Genomic DNA, 18,688 nt, shown 5'->3' on the forward strand with positions numbered 1-18,688 from the left:
CTAAGGCACAGAAAGAATTTGTCTAAGATCGCACAGCTGGCAAGCAGTGGAACTGGGAGAATCAAAAGGCAACATCCACTTCTACCAGAGAAGTGACCAGGATGAGAACAGGGCCAGGGATCATGACAAAATTCCAGTCCTTCAGGGAGCAAACCTTGAACCTAAGCTTCCTAAGTGGAGGGCTTGATCCAACCAAGCTGCCACAGAAAAGCATACAGAGCAACTTGGAAAGAAAACGAAGTACAAGGTAAGAAGTCAAGGAGAGACTGTGGGTTGTTTGTTTTTTTTAATGTTTTGTTTTGTTTCTTACCTTTCCTTCTCACTCAATAGCCATTAAAAAGTCTCTGCTGACAAATCAAGAAAACCTGAAAGGGCTTCAAATTTACACTGACAAACGAATACATTGAAGAGCTGCTCGCTGTCTTTACTCAAGTGACTGTAAGCGAATCCAATTTCTCAGCATCTCTTCCCACCCTAGCCCCAGCCTGAGGTTCACTGGTCTCAGGGTGTAGGGCAAAGAGTTCATCTAAAGCTACACAAGTGGCAACCTTATGCGATGTATTTTTCTTCACGCAATTTGATTAGTTTTAATTAGCAAAGGCTAAAACTTTGCCAGATGAGCCCTCGTGACATCTGATACCTGAGCAGAGTTCCAACGTCTCTTGTCTCACACAGGAGGCATTTAAGCCAAGTGAAACTCCAAGGAAACCTCTCGGGGTCTCTTCTCGGTCTGCCCACCTTCCCCCAAACTCTGAAGCATCCATCCATTGCTCCAGTTTGGGAAGCAGAGAGCCCCAGGACTTCTCATGGGAAAGAATTTCTGCGGTATTTATCCATACCGCACTTCCCCCCTCTGCCCCAAAGTTCTTCTCTAGACTCGAACTCTCAACAGACATGCGCCATCTTGCAGTTGAAGCACTGTAGGGGTGAGGAGGGGTCGGCTGAGGCAGAACTCTGATGCGAAATTAAAAAGGAAAATACAGCTTTACTTACATTATTAAAATATAAATACAGGCTTGAGGAACAGAGTCCAGATGCACGCTGGAGAGAAACATAAATATTGATATTAAATTCTAATGAACATTATGTCTCACTGGCTGTCATCCCTCCTCAGAGCTACTAGCTCCTCCGTCCCTCAGATGTCTGGCATTAAAAACCAAGAGTAGCTGAACTCCAGAATAGGGCTTCCTATTTCACAAACCTAAATGCACTTGGAATAATCAGAAATCAGATCTTAAAGAACTTTCTTCATCCTCCGTCTAGGCTTCACGCATCAGCATTAGCTGGAAACACACGTACAATCAGTATTCCCTGCTACTTCAAAATTTGTCAGAGATGAACACATTCTTTTTGTTCACATCCTCTAAAATGTTATTTTAGCTTTATCTTAGAAAAACTCCAACTTCTACGTTAATCCTGGGGCCTCTGAGGCCAGATTCTTATCCGTGGCCCAGTTCCTCCCTAAAGCTCAGCACCACGATGTCATAAACAGCCAGTGCCATGAGACCGAGAGAACTCCACCATCGCAATTTGTCTTGAAAACCTTGGGGCGCCTGGGTGGCTCAGCCAGTTAAGCGTCCAACTCTTGGTTCGGCTCAGGTCATGACCCTGGGGTCATGGGATCGAGCCTCACATCGGGCTCTGCACTCAGCGGACAGGCTGCTTGAAGATTCTCTGTCTCTCCCTCTGCCCTCCCTGCCCCACTCGTGCTCTCTCATGTGTGCAGGTGCTCTCTAAATAAATAAATAAATCTTTAAAAAAAGAAAAAATCTGATACATGGAGTCATTAGTTCTCAGTCTGCTCCTACTGAAGAACCCCAAAGCCCCCATGGAAATATTTCTCTTCTGTGCCCACAGTCATAGAACAGGCCCTGTAGGGGCTAGTGTCAGGGCACCAGAGCTCAAACAGTGCTCTCCTAACTCCAACCGGTATTCTCTATTTGGAGCAAGGAAACGGTCTGTATCTTAATAGGGGTGTGGGTTACACAGGTGAAGCTCACCGAACCACACATTTGAGAGCTGTACATTTCATCATATGGAAATTCAACCTTGATTGTTTTTTAAGAATATCAGAACATCTTTTAAATTTTTCCAAGGTAGCAAAATAAGATTTATCAACAAAACTCTAGAAGTGCCGACTTCCTGGACATTCAGAAGTGGCTTTACAAAAGGCATTAGATGTATGTGAGAATTTGCTTGTGCTCCTCCTAGAAGGAGCACAACACGTTCTAACATGGTTTCTTTTGAAGCCAGTCTGGCAGGGTAAGAGGGGAGGAGAGCTTTCAATTTTCAATTTTATGCCCCTCTGTATGGGTTGCATCGCCGAGCCCTAAAACATGAAACAAAAAAATGTCAACAGCTCTAAAGCGGATCCAACCACGTCTCATTCCTTCTGCCAAACCACCACCACCACCTCTCATCAGAAGCACTGCCAACAGCATCCCACTTGCTCCGCCTGCTTCTACTCCTGCCTCCCCGCGCACCTGCCATCCCGCACAGCCTCTTCATATCACAAGAGCCAACGTGATCCTTTTCAACTCTAAGTCCATCATGCTACTCCTAGGTTGAAAACATTCCAGTGAGTCCCCACTTCACTCGGAGTGGAAAGCAAGATCCTCACCACGGCCAACTAGACCCTCCCTGAGCTGCCTCCCCAGCCTCCTCGCCGCCTCCTCTTCTCCTTACTCACTCTACATGGACCACACCGGCCCGCCCGCCACCCCTCCACCAGGCCAAGCGCCTTCTCCCTCCACTAGAGCCCTCTTCCTCCAACTGCCCATGTCATTAACTCCGTCACCTCTTGCCAATCTGCACTCAAACACTGCGTCCTTACTGAGGCCCGCCCGACCACACCATGGCCAACAGCAATCCCGGGGCCAGTCCCCTGGCTGGCCCTCACCCTGCTCTAGTTTCTGTTTGCCCAGAACACACCTCCTAAGATGCTTTGTAAATCTGCTGAAAGGTATGTTTGTTTCTTTAGGTTTGTTCTTTAGGTTTTGTCTCCCTCCTCTGAAAGCTGTTGGTAACTTTTTGCTCACTGATGCAGCTCAAGTGCCTACAGCAGTGCCTGGCAGAGAAGAAATGCATGAACCTAAATGATAAGATCGCTGGTCAAATGGTTTTTATTTCTACACTTTTCTGCATAACAAAAAGCGCATGAAGAGCTCGGAGATCCTGGGAGTCCTCTGACGGTGCACGGGGACACAGGGCTGCTTGTCCAGAGGTCTCCTTGCCCCCAGACCAGCCAGGTTACAGATTTAGGCACAGGTTTCACCTAGTTGGACAAAATTAACACATGCCTCCCACTCTGTGTGATCCAATTATAGCAGTGATAAAATAAGAGCCAATGATTAGCAGGGGCTCACCATGTGCCAGGCACCGCTCCCAGCGCCCGTGCACCCTGGCTCCTTCCATCCCGTCAACAACTGGATGCGATAGGTACCACGTTTATCTCCATCCCATAACAGACAGTCAAAAAGAAATACTCAGAGGGGCGCCTGGGTGGCTCAGTGGGTTGAGCCTCTGCCTTCGGCTCAGATCATGATCTCAGGGTCCTGGGATCAAGCCCCGCATCGGGCTCTCTTCTCAGCAGAGAGCCTGCTTCCTCCTCTCTCTCTGCTTGCCTCTCTGCCTACTTGTGATCTCTCTCTCTGTGTCAATAAATAAAATATTTAAAAAAAAAAAAAAAAGAAATACTCAGAAAACTGCCCAAAGTCATACAGCCGTAAGGGGGTGGAGCTGGGATTTGAAGCCTGGTGGTCTGACTTCAGAGCCCAGGCTCCTAGCCACATTCTCGCTTGCTTCTCCACAATTAGATAAACCGGACACTTGCCAACCTCACTCAAATTGAGCCTAAGCAAATGCTAAAGGTCATGAATCCCAAACCTTTCCTTAAGGAACAGATGATAAGGACACGAGCTATCATAAAAGAAAGAGATAAGCTCTCTGACTCTCTGCCTTTTACAAAACCAGGCACTTTGGAGTCCGAGCAATGGACGCTAGGACCCAGAGAGTCCCCTTGCAGTCCAAGGCTGCAGTCACTGTATGGCCAAAACACCGAAGCAGATTCCCCCAAATAAACTCTTCATCCACTCTATACAAGAAAACTTAAATGGCTCCTCTGATGGCTGCAGGCGAGTCCAGTTTGCGCCAGACTAACCTCATTTCCCTTTTGAGTAGGGTTATTAGACTGCTAGATCAAAGGGATGCTACAGACATATGGTATCTTGATTTCAGCAAACCATTTGACAATTGCTCATGATGATAGATCTTGTGGGCAAGGTGGAGAAATGTGGCTTTAATGGGAAGGTGGGGGGTACATTTGTGGCTGCTGCAACAATGGTACCCGAGGAATGCTGTTGAACAGAAATCAGCTTGGAGGGACAATGCCAGTACTGCCTGCCAATGGACCCCGGCCTTGAGTCCCTCTGAACAATCATTTTATCAGAGATGTGGATGATGGGCTAGAATCATGTTTATGATGTCTGCAGAGAGCAAAATGCTGTGGGCAACAGCTGACACAGTGAATCAAGACTTTAAACCATCACCACTGATTGGAAATGAAAGAGCAAAGCAAGCAAGATCCAATTCAACAGAGACAATGGGGGAGTCTTGTGAAATTTAAGTTCAAAATCCCAAGTGCACAATAGAATAGGGGAAACCTCGTGTAAAAGAACTGCTGCTGTAAAGCAAAGTCGCGGGCCATAAAAGCAATACAACAATGCAGCGACAATGTCGTGCAACGGTTAAAATAGCAGGGGCCTGGGCCACCTTCGTCCTAAGAGAGCATCCATATGAACAAGGAATGAGTCCATTTGTGCTCTGCAACTCTGGGCAGGAGGTTGGATTTGATAGATACTTAGGTCTTTCCCCACTCTGGGATCCAAGATTCTCCTACTCTTGGGAAATTCATTTTATTCGTGGTTAGTTTCACATTCAAGGACTTAGGTACTTATAATTAAGTAATCTCTCAGCGTATGGATGTCCAGGTCCTCAGATTCCTGTTCCCAGACCCACAAACCTTCTCATTTTCATCAGTGAATTGAGTGATGGACATTAATGTCAGAAACAAAAACTGACCACGCCTGTCTCACTCATTCAACAAAGTTGAGCCAGACGGGCTCTCTGCCCTTTGTGGCCTTGTGGTCTGGTAGAAGGGCTCTCCAAAACCTTTTTTCCACAAATTCAGACCTTAGAATGAGAGCCTTCTATTGGAAAACCACTCTTATCTCATTTTTTATTTTACTTATTATTAGGATAAGATTTTTGAGGGATTCTTGATACAAAAAGAAATTTCAGGAATCTTTGTGATTGATGGTTTTGTCCAGGCATACTCTTCCCATGATTTTTTAATAGAGTGTCCTACAAAAATCTCATGTTACACGAGTTTTAATAGTAAAAAGTCACAAAAGAAAAAAAATAAAACTGAGCTGTCAAAATAAAATTCCAACTACGTTTAAAATCATCTTTGTCTCTAAAATTTCAAAGTATTATATGAAGTCCATGGCTCCTTAAGACTCTTGGACAATAGGAGAGATTTCATATGTCATTGCAATTTAAAGGTAATGCCCATTAAAGGTAGACCAGAAGATCTGAGACTCCAGACATTTCTGAAAGCTTATGTGGAATTTACACTTTCCTGATGGCATTATGTGGGAAAGGCCTCCACAAACAGGAAGAAAGAAATCTTTTTTGTTACCGTCTTAGCATTATCAGCCCCAAAGAATCTCAAGGATTTCCTAGGTAAAGTAGTTCAGTAGTTTTGATTTAAAAGCCCAATCCAGTACAAGAAAAGTCTAGAAGGAAATGTGTTGCTGTTACGAGTTATGAGGAAATTACAACCATGAATTATTAACCTTTGAAAGATTGCTTTCTTCTCAGTTGTTCTGTGATGGATTTAAAAGCAGCTTTCAATGGAGCTGTTAGGATCTCCTAATGCATCAGAGAAGCTCACTGAGCAGAGACAGGAGGAAAAGAAATCTAACCACAGTTACTCAAACATCCAAAAAAACGCATTAACCAGACTACAAATGGTTTTGCAAGTGGTAGAATGCACAGAATGGAAGAGGGAAAGAATCATCCCCCAAAAGCAGAATGAGCCCAAAATGATGGAATTACCCAATGTGTTCTTTCCTAGTATCTTTCTGGGTTTACCAGTTTCTGTGACTGCTCTGGCTGAAATTATGCTTCCCAAATAGGGAGCTGGGATCTCCTGGGGCCGTCACTGACGCCATTCACAGGACCGTGAACAGTACTCTCAAAGGGCGCCCAATGGAACACTGAAGAACTAAGCGGATGCATCTTCATCATAGTAGACTTGAGTTCCTTCCATGTCTCTTCTCACCCCTGAAGCACTGAGGATATCCTCTAAAGGGTAAGAAGTTATCTCCAGACCCACTGGAGAGCATCTGGGAGGGGCTGGGCATGTGGCAAATATTAATAATCCAGGGATACATAGTTCAAGGAAAAAGAGTGAGAAATATCACCTCTACTATACTCCTGGCCCTAGGTCTTTGCCTTCATAGTTCAAAAATTAAACAGATTGTTTTGGTCTGGGTGCCCCCAGATCCAATGAGTGCAAGTCTAAGTTTCTGTGGAAGGCAACCCCAAGAACCACCCACAGAGATAGGAGAAAGTGAGGTGGAGAATGGAAGACAGAACATATATAGTTTATTATCACATAAGTCAGCACTTCGGGGCCACTAGAGCTCAGTTCTACTGGGGAGCCCTGAGAGATGGTGTGCAACATGCAACGGAACTGGGGCATTCGTCCACGAGTGCTCCATCCATCATCGGTCAGCTACTGCTGCAGGGACATTTAACTCACTGTCACTTCTGGCTTTCCCCCTGTTCAAGACCAACCATGGTCCACTGGCCAAGGGGAAAAAGCCCTAGGCAGAGTTAGGAGTTTATAGTTAGTAGCCTTCAGCATGGCGGGGGGGGGGGGGCGGGGGGGTGCCGAAGGAATACAGACAGAGCACCAACACGGTCTGCTGTTCAGAATGAGAAAAGCTATGATAAAAGTTAGCACACAGTTCTAGAAAACTTGTAGGTGGAGGGGTGGTAAGCAAGCAATCAGGTTCCACTTCATGGAGAAGATAATATGCTGGTGAGTATCAAAGAATGAGTAGGAATTAATAAGTGAAATGTTCCAGAAGGAAAGAGTAGTATACACAAAGGCATGAAGAATGAGAAAACCTGGCAAGCTGGGGAACACCCAGTAGTTCAGTATGGCTGGATTAGGGTAATAGATGGAGACAGCGGAGAGGGACACGGGGAGAAGAGCAGGAGATGGAGCTTGGCACAGAGACAGAAGCATATTGAGAAGGGCCTTGACTTTAATATAGTAATTCCCCTGGATTTGTGTGGTGGTACATGGGAGAAAAGTCTAGTACTTGAAACACAGCTTGTGAACTCAGACCTGGGTCCTAATTCTAGGCTCCAGCACTTTCTAGCTGTTGCTGCCTAGGGCAAGTTGCTAATCCTTAGTAAAGTGGGAAAATAACAGTACCTCTCTCACAGAGTTATTGTGAAAATTAAATAAGTTAATTCATATAAATGCCTTAGCATAAAGCCCGACATATAGAACTCAATAAATATCAGCTCAAAAATAAAATCAATCCACTCAATATAGGATAAATGTTTCACTGCAGTGCAATGGAGAAAAGGTCTTTTCAGTAAGCGGCAATGGACTAATTGTACATCAATAAGGAGAAAACTAATCTTGACCTCCTACCTCACATCACTTGCAAATATCCATGCCATATGACTTGTGGATGTAAACGACAAAGGCAAAACCAAAAAAAATGTCTAGAACATGGAAGAATATCCTTATGAACTTGGGGTCAGTGAGGAATTCATTTACGAGCAAACAAAACAGAACACAAAAACGCTAACCATAAAGAAAAAGATTGATAGACCTAACTATGTAAACCTAACTTATGTAAAAATAAGAATGTTTGCTCACCAAAAGATAACACTAAGAGGAGTACCTGGGTGGCTCAGTGGGATAGAGCCTCTGCTGTCAGCTCAGGTCACGATCTTGGGATCCTGGGATCCAGCCCCATATCCCCCACATCGGCCTCTCTGCTCAGTGGGGAACCTGCTTCCTGCTCTCTCTCTGCCTGCCTCTCTGCCTACTTGTGATCTCTGTCAAATGAATAAATAAAATCTTAAAAAAAAAAAAAAGATAACACTAAGAGAGTAAAAAGGCAAGCCACGGAGTTAGGGAAGGTATTTGCAGTATCTAGAGCTCACACATGAAGCTTATCCACAGTATATAAAGAACACCTTCAATTTTAAAAGGTACAAAAAAAAACTTACCAAAAAATGAGCAAAGGCCATGAACAGGCAGTTAACAAAACAACATATCCAAAGAGCCAAAAATATATCTGAAAAAGTGTTCAATCTCACAAGCTATCAGAAAAATGCAAATTAAAACTACAACGAGAACTTTATTACCTACCCACCAGGGTAGCTTTCGTTAAAAAGACAGTATCAGTGTTGGTAAGGATGTGGAGCAACTGGAACTTCCCTATACTTTGCAGAGTATAAACTGGTACAACCAGTTTAGAAAACTGGCAGGTGGTAACTACTAAAGCCAATACCCATCCCCTGTGCACCAGCAATTCTACAGCTGTGGCAACATTAGCTCATCAAAACACATGTGAAAAAATGCAACAGTCCTAAACTGGAAACAACCCAAATGTCCACCATCAGGAGAACGGATCAATGAATTGTGGAGTACGTACACAATGCACAATTCTCTTCAGCAATGAGAATGAGCAATCTGCCGTCCGTGCAACAAATTGGAAGAATATTATGTAATCTTGTATCTAGCAGTTAACCCGACAAGTAGATAGGATGTGACTCCACCTACATAAAGTTCAAAACCAAGACAATCTCATTGAGGGGGGTAGAAGTCAGAATAGTGGTTTCCTTTGGGGGGGGGGCAGCGGCAGGACAGTGACCAGTAAAAGGCCTGTGGAAGAGGTTTCAGGAAAAAGTAGTGCTTTCTTTCTCAGGCTGGATAATGGTTACAAGAGTTGTACATTTATGGTCTCTGCACTTTTCTGTAGGAATGTTAAAGTTCATTACAAAACCTCCTTTAAAACTCGGTGACAAATACAAGCAACAGCAACCAAAAAGCCAACGACATTAAAATGTCTAAGGATGAATGGCTTGGGGTCGAGGCTCGTGAAGTAATTCCAAAGTCTCAGGTTTTAGTGACTGAAAAGCTGGACGTACTTCAAGTTTATGACCATAAATCTCAGAGGGCTCTCAACACAGCCAGGTAATCCCGCTGCACTTCCTTACTGCATCCAGGTTCCCTCCCTGAGACAACATTAACACCCAGCCTGCTCTCCTCACATTACCAACACCATCTCAGCTGGGGACCTCCCTATGCACACACTGAGAAAAATTACTGTAATCGTGTGAGAGCACCCCCCACCACCAGCTCAGCAGCCCTCAGCCATCCCTACCCCTATGTCTCACACTCATGTCTCCAGTCTGGGTCTCTCTCTTGAGCTCAGAACTCACATATCTAACTAAGACACATAAGGCATCTCTAGTTGATATGGCAAAAATACAAAACTACTGATGTCACGTGCATGTGCGCGCACACACCCAATAAAATATCCACTCTTCACCAGCCTTACCCATTTCTGGAAATAGTACCATCTTAAGACAAAAAAAAAACCCAAAACTAGAAGCCATCCATAATTATTTTTTTCCAATGATACCTTATACCCAATCCGATTAATAAATCCTGTCAATACAGAGGGGCTATGGGTGGAATACCAGTGGCATCTACTACATTATACATCTCCCTTTAGCACTGGCCAAAGCCTAAGGGAGTTTCAAAGGGAGAGAAAACCTAGAAGTGACTCACACTCCTTTTTCTCCTCATTTGAAGGTGTCTGGGTGCCTCTATACTCCCTGGATAGCCTTCCCACACCGGCCATCTCGTCCCTTCGTAGTCTGCACGCCGCTTCATACACGCACAGCTGCCGTCCCCTGCCTAGAGCCAGGCTAGGGTGGCTTTTGCAGGGGTGACATGATCGGACATACACTTCAGTGAAATCACTCCGGAGGCAAGGCTGGAGGCTTGTAGACCAGTTAGACGGTGTGACTGGTGATGGTCATCAGGACTAGGGAGTTATCTATAGGACTGTGAAAAGTGGTAGGACTCTGAATTGACAGGATTTATTAATCGGATTGGGTATAAGGTATCATTGGAAAAAATAATTATGGATGACTTCTAGTTTTGGGGTATTTTGGGTGCCATCCAAAATTTATATGGACAAGAGAAGAGAAAGGTCTGGACACAAAGTGTGGAAATAATAGTTTAGAAAAATTCAAAAATAAGAGATTTTAAGTTCATCCCTGGGTATTAATTAGCCCCATCTTTATTTATCTATTCATGTATAAATGCGTATAAAGAGTATATAGCCATCAAAAATCCTTGCTTTTCTCCCTCAATCATTAGTCTGTAAAAGGGCCTTAAAGGACTGTGTTAAATGCCAGATACGTGAGGGCCCGTTGCTCTCTCTAAAGCAAGAGGGGAGAAAGGAGCACATTCCCTTCCAGCACGGGGGTTCACTTGCGTGAGATCTAATTTAAGGAGTGATGTGCCCCCTGCACACACGCACAGAAATGCATGCACCACTCAACAGTCCGCAAAACTTCCCTCCAGTTCTTCTGAAGTGAAATTACCCCTCACCCCAACCGCACTCCCCAGATATCAGCGCTGTAGAAAGTGAAGGGCTTGTCCCTGCCGTGTCGTTTGGGTTTTTCTTTCTTTCTTTTTTTTTTTTTAAAGGAGGCAGGATTAAAGCGCTCATTTTAAGTCCCAAAAGTAAAATACGACTTGGCCTACGGCAGTCCTAATTCTTTCCAGAACTCATCCCGGAATTGCCCTTTTAAACAACCAGTCATTAACCCAACTCTGGGTCTTTTATAGCTGCGAAAACCGATCGCGCACATCATTTACTCATTACGCTTATTATTATCGTTATTGCAGAAAAGCAGCGGATTCCCGGGGCGCGGTGCAAAGGGGTCTTTGTTGGGGGGGGGGGGGGTAGGTGCGCGAGTGGGGGCGTCGGGGAGGAGGCTGGGGCTGGGATGCAGGGCAGAGGTGCCCGGAAATCCCCGAGGAAGGATGCCGCGACAGCGCCCCCGCCTCGCGCGCTCCGCGGCCACCGCGCTCCGGCGCAGCTGCCGCAGCAACCGAGGAAGCTTCTTATGTAAGTCAGAGCCGCTGACATCACCTTCGCCGCGAGCGTCGCAGCCGGACTAGGCGCCAAAGGACCGGCGCGCCGGCCTAGCGCCCCCGCCCACCGTCGGTTCGTTCCTAAAGGATGCGGCCGCCGCCTGATTCGACCGAGCGTGCGCCAAGGGACCCTGCTGAGCGCCCCTGGGAGGGCAGATGACACAGAACGACATTGACTGGGAGCCCTAGGGTGTCGCCAGAGTGAAGTTAAAGGGCAGCAAAGATGCCCAAGGGTCTTCCACACGCGGGGAGATTGGGGCGACAGCACGCGGCGGGGGAGGGGAGACGGGGACACGCCTCCCCGATCCTCAGAAGGCGGACGGCTCGGAGAGCCATTTAGTAGGGCTCGGGTGCTGGCGAGCGCAGGAAAGATGCCCGGGGCCTGGGACACTCCTGCCTCCACGCCCATCCCCGCGGCGCCGCCGGGCCACAAGGTTAGAGCAGAGGCTTCCGAGTTCACTCGCTCCGCGAGCGGCGCCGCGCTACGCAAGCGCAAGGCGCAAGTTCGGGGCTCGGCGCAGACCCTGAGGTAGCAGCGAGAGTGACCAAACCGCTACGACGTTCCAATAGCCCTAAAAGGACGCGCTCTACTCCTCGAGCCCCCCCCCCCGCCCCCAGCACGCACGGAGGGCACTACGGGGCTCGGGGCTGGGCTGCTGGAAACCACGGGAGTTGCACCAATCCCCCACCCCCACCCCCGGGGAAGGCGAGTCCCGGGAATGAATGACAGACCCGTCTGTCTCCCGTATCCCCAACACTCTCCTTCTCAGCCCGCGGCTGCCTACGAGTTCCCAGGCCGCCCCTTTAACTTTCTACCCCTCCCCGCCCCCCCCGCCCCCCCGCCGCGGCCGCATCCCCGCCGCCAGCCCAGCGGGAACTCCCAGCTCCGGGAGGACTGGGGTGGGTCCCAGGGGAGGGGAGGGCGGCGTGGGGGTGCGGGGGGGGGGCGAGAGGGAGGCGCAGGCTGCAGCGGGCGCGGCGCCGCGGGATGGGATTGCGGCGACCGGGGAGGGCGCGAGGGCGCGGCGCCGGAGCGCCGGGCGGGCGGACGGCGCGGGTACTCACGCACTGCCTCCTGCTTGGGGTCCAGCGTGCCGAGGACGCGCTGCACGCCGCCGAGCTTGCCCTGCAGCGCCCAGACGCGGCGGTGGGTCAGCTGGATGTCGCTCTCGAGCTCCTGGAAGAGGCTGCACGCGTGCCGGGCCACGTCCGAGAGCTGCCGGAGGACGCGGGCCAGCGCGGCGTTGCTGACCGCGCACAAGTCCAGCATGAGCAGCACGGCCGCGGCCGCCGCCGAGGACGCCTCTCCGGCCGCGGCCGCCGCCTCGGCGACCCCCGCCGCGCTCTCCTCGCCCGCCGCCGGCGCCTCTCCGTGCGGCGGCTGCGCCTGGTCGGTCGGCGCGGGCAGCGGCGGTGGCGGCGGCCCGGGAGGCGCGGGGGGCGCGCGGGCAGGATCCTCCGGCCCCGGCGCCACGGCCTCGTCCCGTCGGCCGGGCGGCTGCAGGGGCGGCGGCGGTTCCGCGCTGCCTCCGTTAGCGTCCTCCGCCGGGCCGGGCGCCGGGCGCCGCTGCCGGCACAGCCACTGCGGCTCCACGATCCTCTTAGCGAAAGGCATCCCGCGAAGCCGGGCCGCGACTTTCTGGTCTCCTCAAAGCGCCCCTCGCGAGCGGGGAACCGGGCGCGCCCACCTGGGCGGAGAGGGAGCAGGAGTCGGGCAAAGGCTCCACCGGGCGGTCCGGAGACGCGGGGGCTCCTTCGCTCACCTGGTCTCCTCTTCTTCCCCGCCCCTCTCGCAAATCAGTCCACCTGGTCCACCTCCGGGCGCACCGTTCCCTGGGTAGGATGACAAGAGCGGGGCACAGAAATCCCGGGGTGCGCCTGGGCTCTCCTCACTTGCTTCCAACCCGGGTCGGCTGGCTCAGCTCCATCATTCCTGCCTCGCCGCCGCCGCCCCGGCCGCTGCCGCCGCCACCGCCTGTATAAATGGGCGTGTATATGTGTGTGTGTGTACGTGCGTGTGTGTCTGGGTGTGTGTGTATGTGTGTCTCGGTGTGAGTGTGTGCGCGCGCCTCAGTTTGAAAGTACCCCGGCGCAGGCCTCTCCCCGCGCGCCCCTCGGCCGCTCCGGGGAGCGACTGCGCCCGGGATCTCACTCCCTCTCTGGGCGGGGAGGAGGTTTCGGAAAGGCGCTTTGAAAACCCGGAGAGAGGAATCCGCCTCCAGCCCAGCGCAGGAGGCGGCGCGGGGGCGGCGGGGCGGACGCTGGGCGGAGGGAGGCCGGGGCGAGGGGGGCGCAGCGCCCTGTGCGGCCGCTGGGAGTCACTGGCGGCCTCGCCGCGCCCGGCGCGCTCCGACGCAAAGGCACTCGCGTCCGAGGGGTTAGGATTGAGACTCTCAGCGTAGTGGGGGCGGGGAGTCCTCAAATTGGGGTTGGGGGTGTGGGTAGCAAGCGCAGAGGCAGGAGGGTGGGGTATTGGGGGTGTGGCAGATTTGGCGTGTTGAAGCAAGTTGCCTCGCCGAATTCCAGCTCTGAGCAAGTCCTTTGGGTTCTTAGCAAGAAAAACGGGGCTGCCCCTCTGAGAGCCCGGGGCCCTGGGAGCTGGTGAGACAGCTGGGGTGGGAGGTGATGAGGCTTGCGCGCTTCCCGGAGTAGCCGGGGTGCTGTTGATGCCTCTTCCCAGGCAACTCTTGGCCTCCTGCGTTGGGCCAGGTGGCTGAAGAGTGTCATGAATGAGGCCCAAACCACCAATGAGCGAAAGCCCGGGAAAACTGCTTGCAAAATTCATTGGCACCTTAGGTGAGATAAGCCGGATCACCTGCGTGTTACCCTACTGGGCTAATCATACAGGGGAATTTTCGAGTTCTCTATCAGAGAGGATTCACAGAAGAAAGTTTTCCCCTTAAGTTAACTGAAAGGTATAATTTCTAAAAATGCACGTATTTCGATTGCTGCAGTCCACAGGCTGGATGCTGTCAGCCTAAAACCTAAAAAAAAAGTTTGGGAAATGTTAATAAAACACATGCTTTCATCCCTCCAAAAAGAATACTGTAAAAATATTTTTTTATTTTAAAGCCGCAAGCCAGATCTTGGGAATGCAGCCTTCATTTCATGTGTCTAAAGAGAACATGGAAAAAATATGTTTTATGGCAACAATAAAGTTCTCCAGCCCTGCGGTGGTGCCTCCTCTCTTCTCTCCCTGCCTTTAGTGGAAGCCTGCACAGAGCCCCCACAGTCAGCACTTTGGACTGGCCCACACTTTGGTTATAAAGGCTTCAACAGACCATTCCTTCTCTTAGTCTACCAAAAAAAAAAAAATTAATAACATTCTGGCAAGGGAATGTCCTTGTTCATAAAAGATCCAGGGTGGGAATTTGAAGGTCAAGGGTCATGATGTCGACAAGGTATACATAAAGGGTCCGGTAACATCAACAAGAACAAAGATGATAATAGTCATGTGTATGTCCAAAGACAGAGAAAAAGAATATGGCAAAATGGGCAAAATAATGAGTCTAGGTAAAGGGCATTTTTGGAGTCGTCATACATTTCTTACAACTTTACATTTGGTTTTGTTTCCAAACAATAAATGAAAGAAGAAAATGTTTTGAGAAAGGGTCTTTCCGGAGTTGTTTTTTATCTCACAAGTCTCAAAAGCTTAGAGCTTGTTATTTTCAAACTCAGCTTGACTTTTAATATGTTCAAAATTCTGAACATGAGCTCTGCTAGGTGGCCAAGCCACACACTCCTCCCTAAACATACTGAGGCATAAAGAACAATGAGGAGTTTTAAATGCATCCAGTTAGCAAGCCTTGTGGCAAGTCTGCCCTACCTCTCACTGGCCCTCACCCAGCACTGTCCTATTAATAGCACTCAGGGGGATGGGGGAGTGGTCCCTGCTGAGCACTGACAGGGACCATGAGCAGCTTGGGCTGTCACTCGAAGAGGAACTTGGGATCATTGGTGAGCTCCATCTTGGGCCTCAGGGCCCCTGCAGCACACTTGCCAGGCTTAATTGAAGGAGAGGGCAAAGGATTCTGGCAGGAGAGGAAGAGTCTTCGTCTTCCTCCAGGTCCATGAGGAGGACTAGCTACCAGGGGGTAATTAAGTTCAAGAACAGGCTAGGGACGTTGGTGTCTGCCCCGAAGTGGTCAGCATAGACTGAAGTCAAGATTTCAAAATGATCCAAACAAAGCACACTTCAACTATCCAAAAAAGAAAATTCTCTCTGTAATCTCCTGGACTCCTAGTTGCGTGCTAATAAAGCCATTTGGTTCAAAATTAAAAGCTTTGATTTGCGCGTTTGATCCCCTTCGTTCTTAGTCCACTGTAAAGTATGGATAAAGGCACCTTCAGAAAGGTGATTGCTCTACATCTGGAACACCACCTAAATCAAAACTATGTGTTAGCTATGCAAGGACAGCTTCAAGGTAGCCCCCCAGCCTCACTGTACCTCTTTCCATTTTAAGCCCCTCCTATGTGACCCACCTTCCCCACGTGCACACACACACACATTCTTCAGCTTAGTTCCTAATGTATAGAACTGAAATACTGAAATCAATAAAAGTGTAGCAACCACATGTAATCATGATGAGATGTATGAATATCCTTTATTGTTTGTTTTTGTTTTAAGATTTTATTTACTTATTTGACAGAGAGAAAGATCACAAGTAGGCAGAGGCAGGTAGAGATGGTGTGGGGGAAGCAGACTCCCTGCTGAGCAGAGACCCCCCCCCAATGCCGGCTCGATCCCAGGACCCTGGGATCATGACCTGAGCCGAAGGCAGAGGCTTTAACCCACTGAGCCACCCAGGTCCCCCAAGATGTATGAATATTCTTAACGCTGATGAGTTTTCCGCACATCCAGGAGCTGTACCTTCCCTACTCAAATCCCTGATCGCACTATTTTACTCTGGCGTTTCCCACAAAAACCTGCTGAAATCAAGGCTGGTGTTTACGGCCGACTGCTCTACCTACTCACATACCGCTCCCGCATGTGCCCCTTTACTAGCATGAACTTGGAGCTAAATGGAAAGGAAAGGCAGCATTTAAGAAAAACAAACAAACAAACAAACAAACAAAAACCATGGCCTGATCCCCAGCAGTCTAATTCATGCAGCTCAAAGGCCAGCATACTTTCCCCCATAGACACTAATGTTCGGTCAGTATAAACCTAAGACCATTGTAAAATGAATGAAACACCCCATCTATGTCACCACGCCCCAGAGTCACGCTCCTGCTGGCTGTGGCCCAGTGGGAACCAGTGCCAACAGTTGAGTTCCTCTAGAGCCTCCCAAGCAACAAAACAGATTCCTGAAACATTCTTCACCAAAAATGTCTGCTCTGTTTCAAATATCCCAGCCCTGATGCTGCACCGCCATTACTTCTGCTTGAAAAAATATTTCTTTTGTCTAAGAAATTCCAGGAGATACATGGGCTTGTTAGCACAATCACGTAATTACAGGGACTGGAGTCTCCCTTCCCCCACCCAGTTGCACCTATTCCGCACCTAATCACTCTAATTCACTCCTAAAAGCCCTGCCGCTAAGTAGAAAGCTGTTAAATAAAAAGTATTTCCATTAATTTTATTGGGGAAAATTATGAGCATTCCATCCCAACCCAGGTTACCCAAACCACTGTACAGATGGAAAAATATATTAAGTTTAGATAAGTAAAAACAACAACGTTGGAGTAAATGAATATGGTATGTCCATAGCACGTCATGTTGAAATGTCTCGGAACGGAGGTGCATTGTCCTTGCCGGAGCGGGCAGAGCGGATCTGAGAGTGGGCAGCAGGGGCTGGAGGAGGAGGAGGGCGAGGTCGCCATTCTTGGGAAACTCTTGGAGAGCATATGGTTCACATTCAAGCAGAAACCTTTCTGGAGCTCGTGGCTATCCTATACTTGAACTGCACCCACGATAAAGTTACAGCACAGGAGAACAACTTGAAGGCGAGATCAAAGCTAAAGATGAGACAGCCACAGAACACACGAGAAGAAGGCATGCGCACAGTCAACAGAAGGACTGCAGGGGATGCTATCGGCCCCTCCCTTTCCCACACCAGGAGGCCACACTTCACGCTCTCCCCAGGACTTTCTCCCAAGTTTGGTCTTAGCTGCTGAGCTCTGACATTCACCGACTCCCTCTCTCCTTTGGCTTCGCTGCTTCATGGGAGGAAGCCATCTTGTTGGAGAGAGCATGCGTTCTCCCAGAGCGAAGACTCACAGCATAAACATTGGGTCTAAAGACTCCAAGGCTTCGTTTTGGAAACTCAGAAGTCCAAGCTCTTCTGGTTCAAGAACCTTAAATTTGGCTTTGTGTACCCATGTTCCCAGGAAAGATCGGGGGGAAAGGATTCGTTAATATATCAAAATATGAAGCCACCATACACATAAGCAATACTGACAACTATCACGTGTGTAGTTTTCAGCGGGGATAAAGACTATATACCACTCCCAAAGGCTTTCCTTTGTTTCAGTTTGTGCTTTTCTTCCTCAAAAATCCTCATTTAGCCTATCAAGTATGAAGGACAAGGGCTTCTCTCTTCATTTTACTGGAAGGGAAACATGGGCAGAAAAAAAAAAAAATAATGCTATTTAGTGATTTTTTCCAAAATGCCCAAGACTGTAAATCCAAAGACTATTCTAACCAGCTTTTTTATCTTCCCTGCAAAGAACTGTTGATTGCTCACATTGTTTCCAATGGCAGAAATTTTGATTTCTTTCTTATCTTCAGAACTCCTAGCCTCACATTTTACAACTGAATATAATTTTAAACATGCCAAATCTGGATCTAGTCAGAACTGCAAATACATCAAAATAACGGACAGAGTTAAAGCAGATGGTGATAGCAAACAGGAAAGTTTCATTCACTGATTCGTTCCTCTGGTTATGCAACAAACATTTACTGGAAGCTTTATTTACTAAGTGCAAACATCTATTGGGTGCTCAGGCCTCTGTTGGCTGCCAGGGATATAAAACCAAAGAAGACAGAAACACTGCTATCAGAGGGTGGGGTCTAGTAGGGTAAACAGACAGGTAAACAAGACAAGGTAATACATGGCCAGCAAGCTACAAGAGAGAAGAAATAAGTGCAGTTCCCAATCCCAGAGCGATTAACGCAGTTGAAGTTTGGGCGGGGGAATACACGGATTCTAAACACAATGCAGGCTTCAGGGCTGGTTCTTCCAGCTTAGAAACAGAAAGACTGAAGTGAAGCCCAGGCATCAGGACATGGTTGAAAGCAAAACAGTGGCGAAAATGGAGAGACCCTCCCGCTAGCTGCAAGAGAAGATGGGCTTTTCCTTTTTTTAAAGATTTTATTTATTTGACAGACAGAGATCACAGGTAGGCAGAGAGGCAGACAGAGAGAGAGGGGGAGGAAGGGAAGCAGACTCCCCGCTGAGCAGAGAGCCTGATGTG

At 48.6% G+C, this 18,688-nt stretch overlaps 1 protein-coding gene across 2 annotated transcripts in view; it reads right to left on the reverse strand.

Moving 5' to 3' along the window:
- The window catches only part of NHS (NHS actin remodeling regulator), a 336,056-nt gene extending 323,042 nt beyond the window's left edge, over window positions 1-13,014 (reverse strand). For both annotated transcript variants that reach the window (XM_082718381.1, XM_082718380.1), the window contains exon 1: window positions 12,338-13,014. In XM_082718381.1, the coding sequence (XP_082574507.1) occupies window positions 12,338-12,887 (550 nt within the window). In that variant the 5' untranslated portion in view covers window positions 12,888-13,014. The remainder of the gene's footprint in view (window positions 1-12,337) is intronic.
- Window positions 13,015-18,688: the final 5,674 nt, after the last annotated feature.

This window comes from Mustela nivalis (genome assembly GCF_964662115.1).
Source record: "Mustela nivalis genome assembly, chromosome: X".
In the NCBI taxonomy this organism is placed as follows: Eukaryota; Metazoa; Chordata; class Mammalia; order Carnivora; family Mustelidae; genus Mustela; species Mustela nivalis.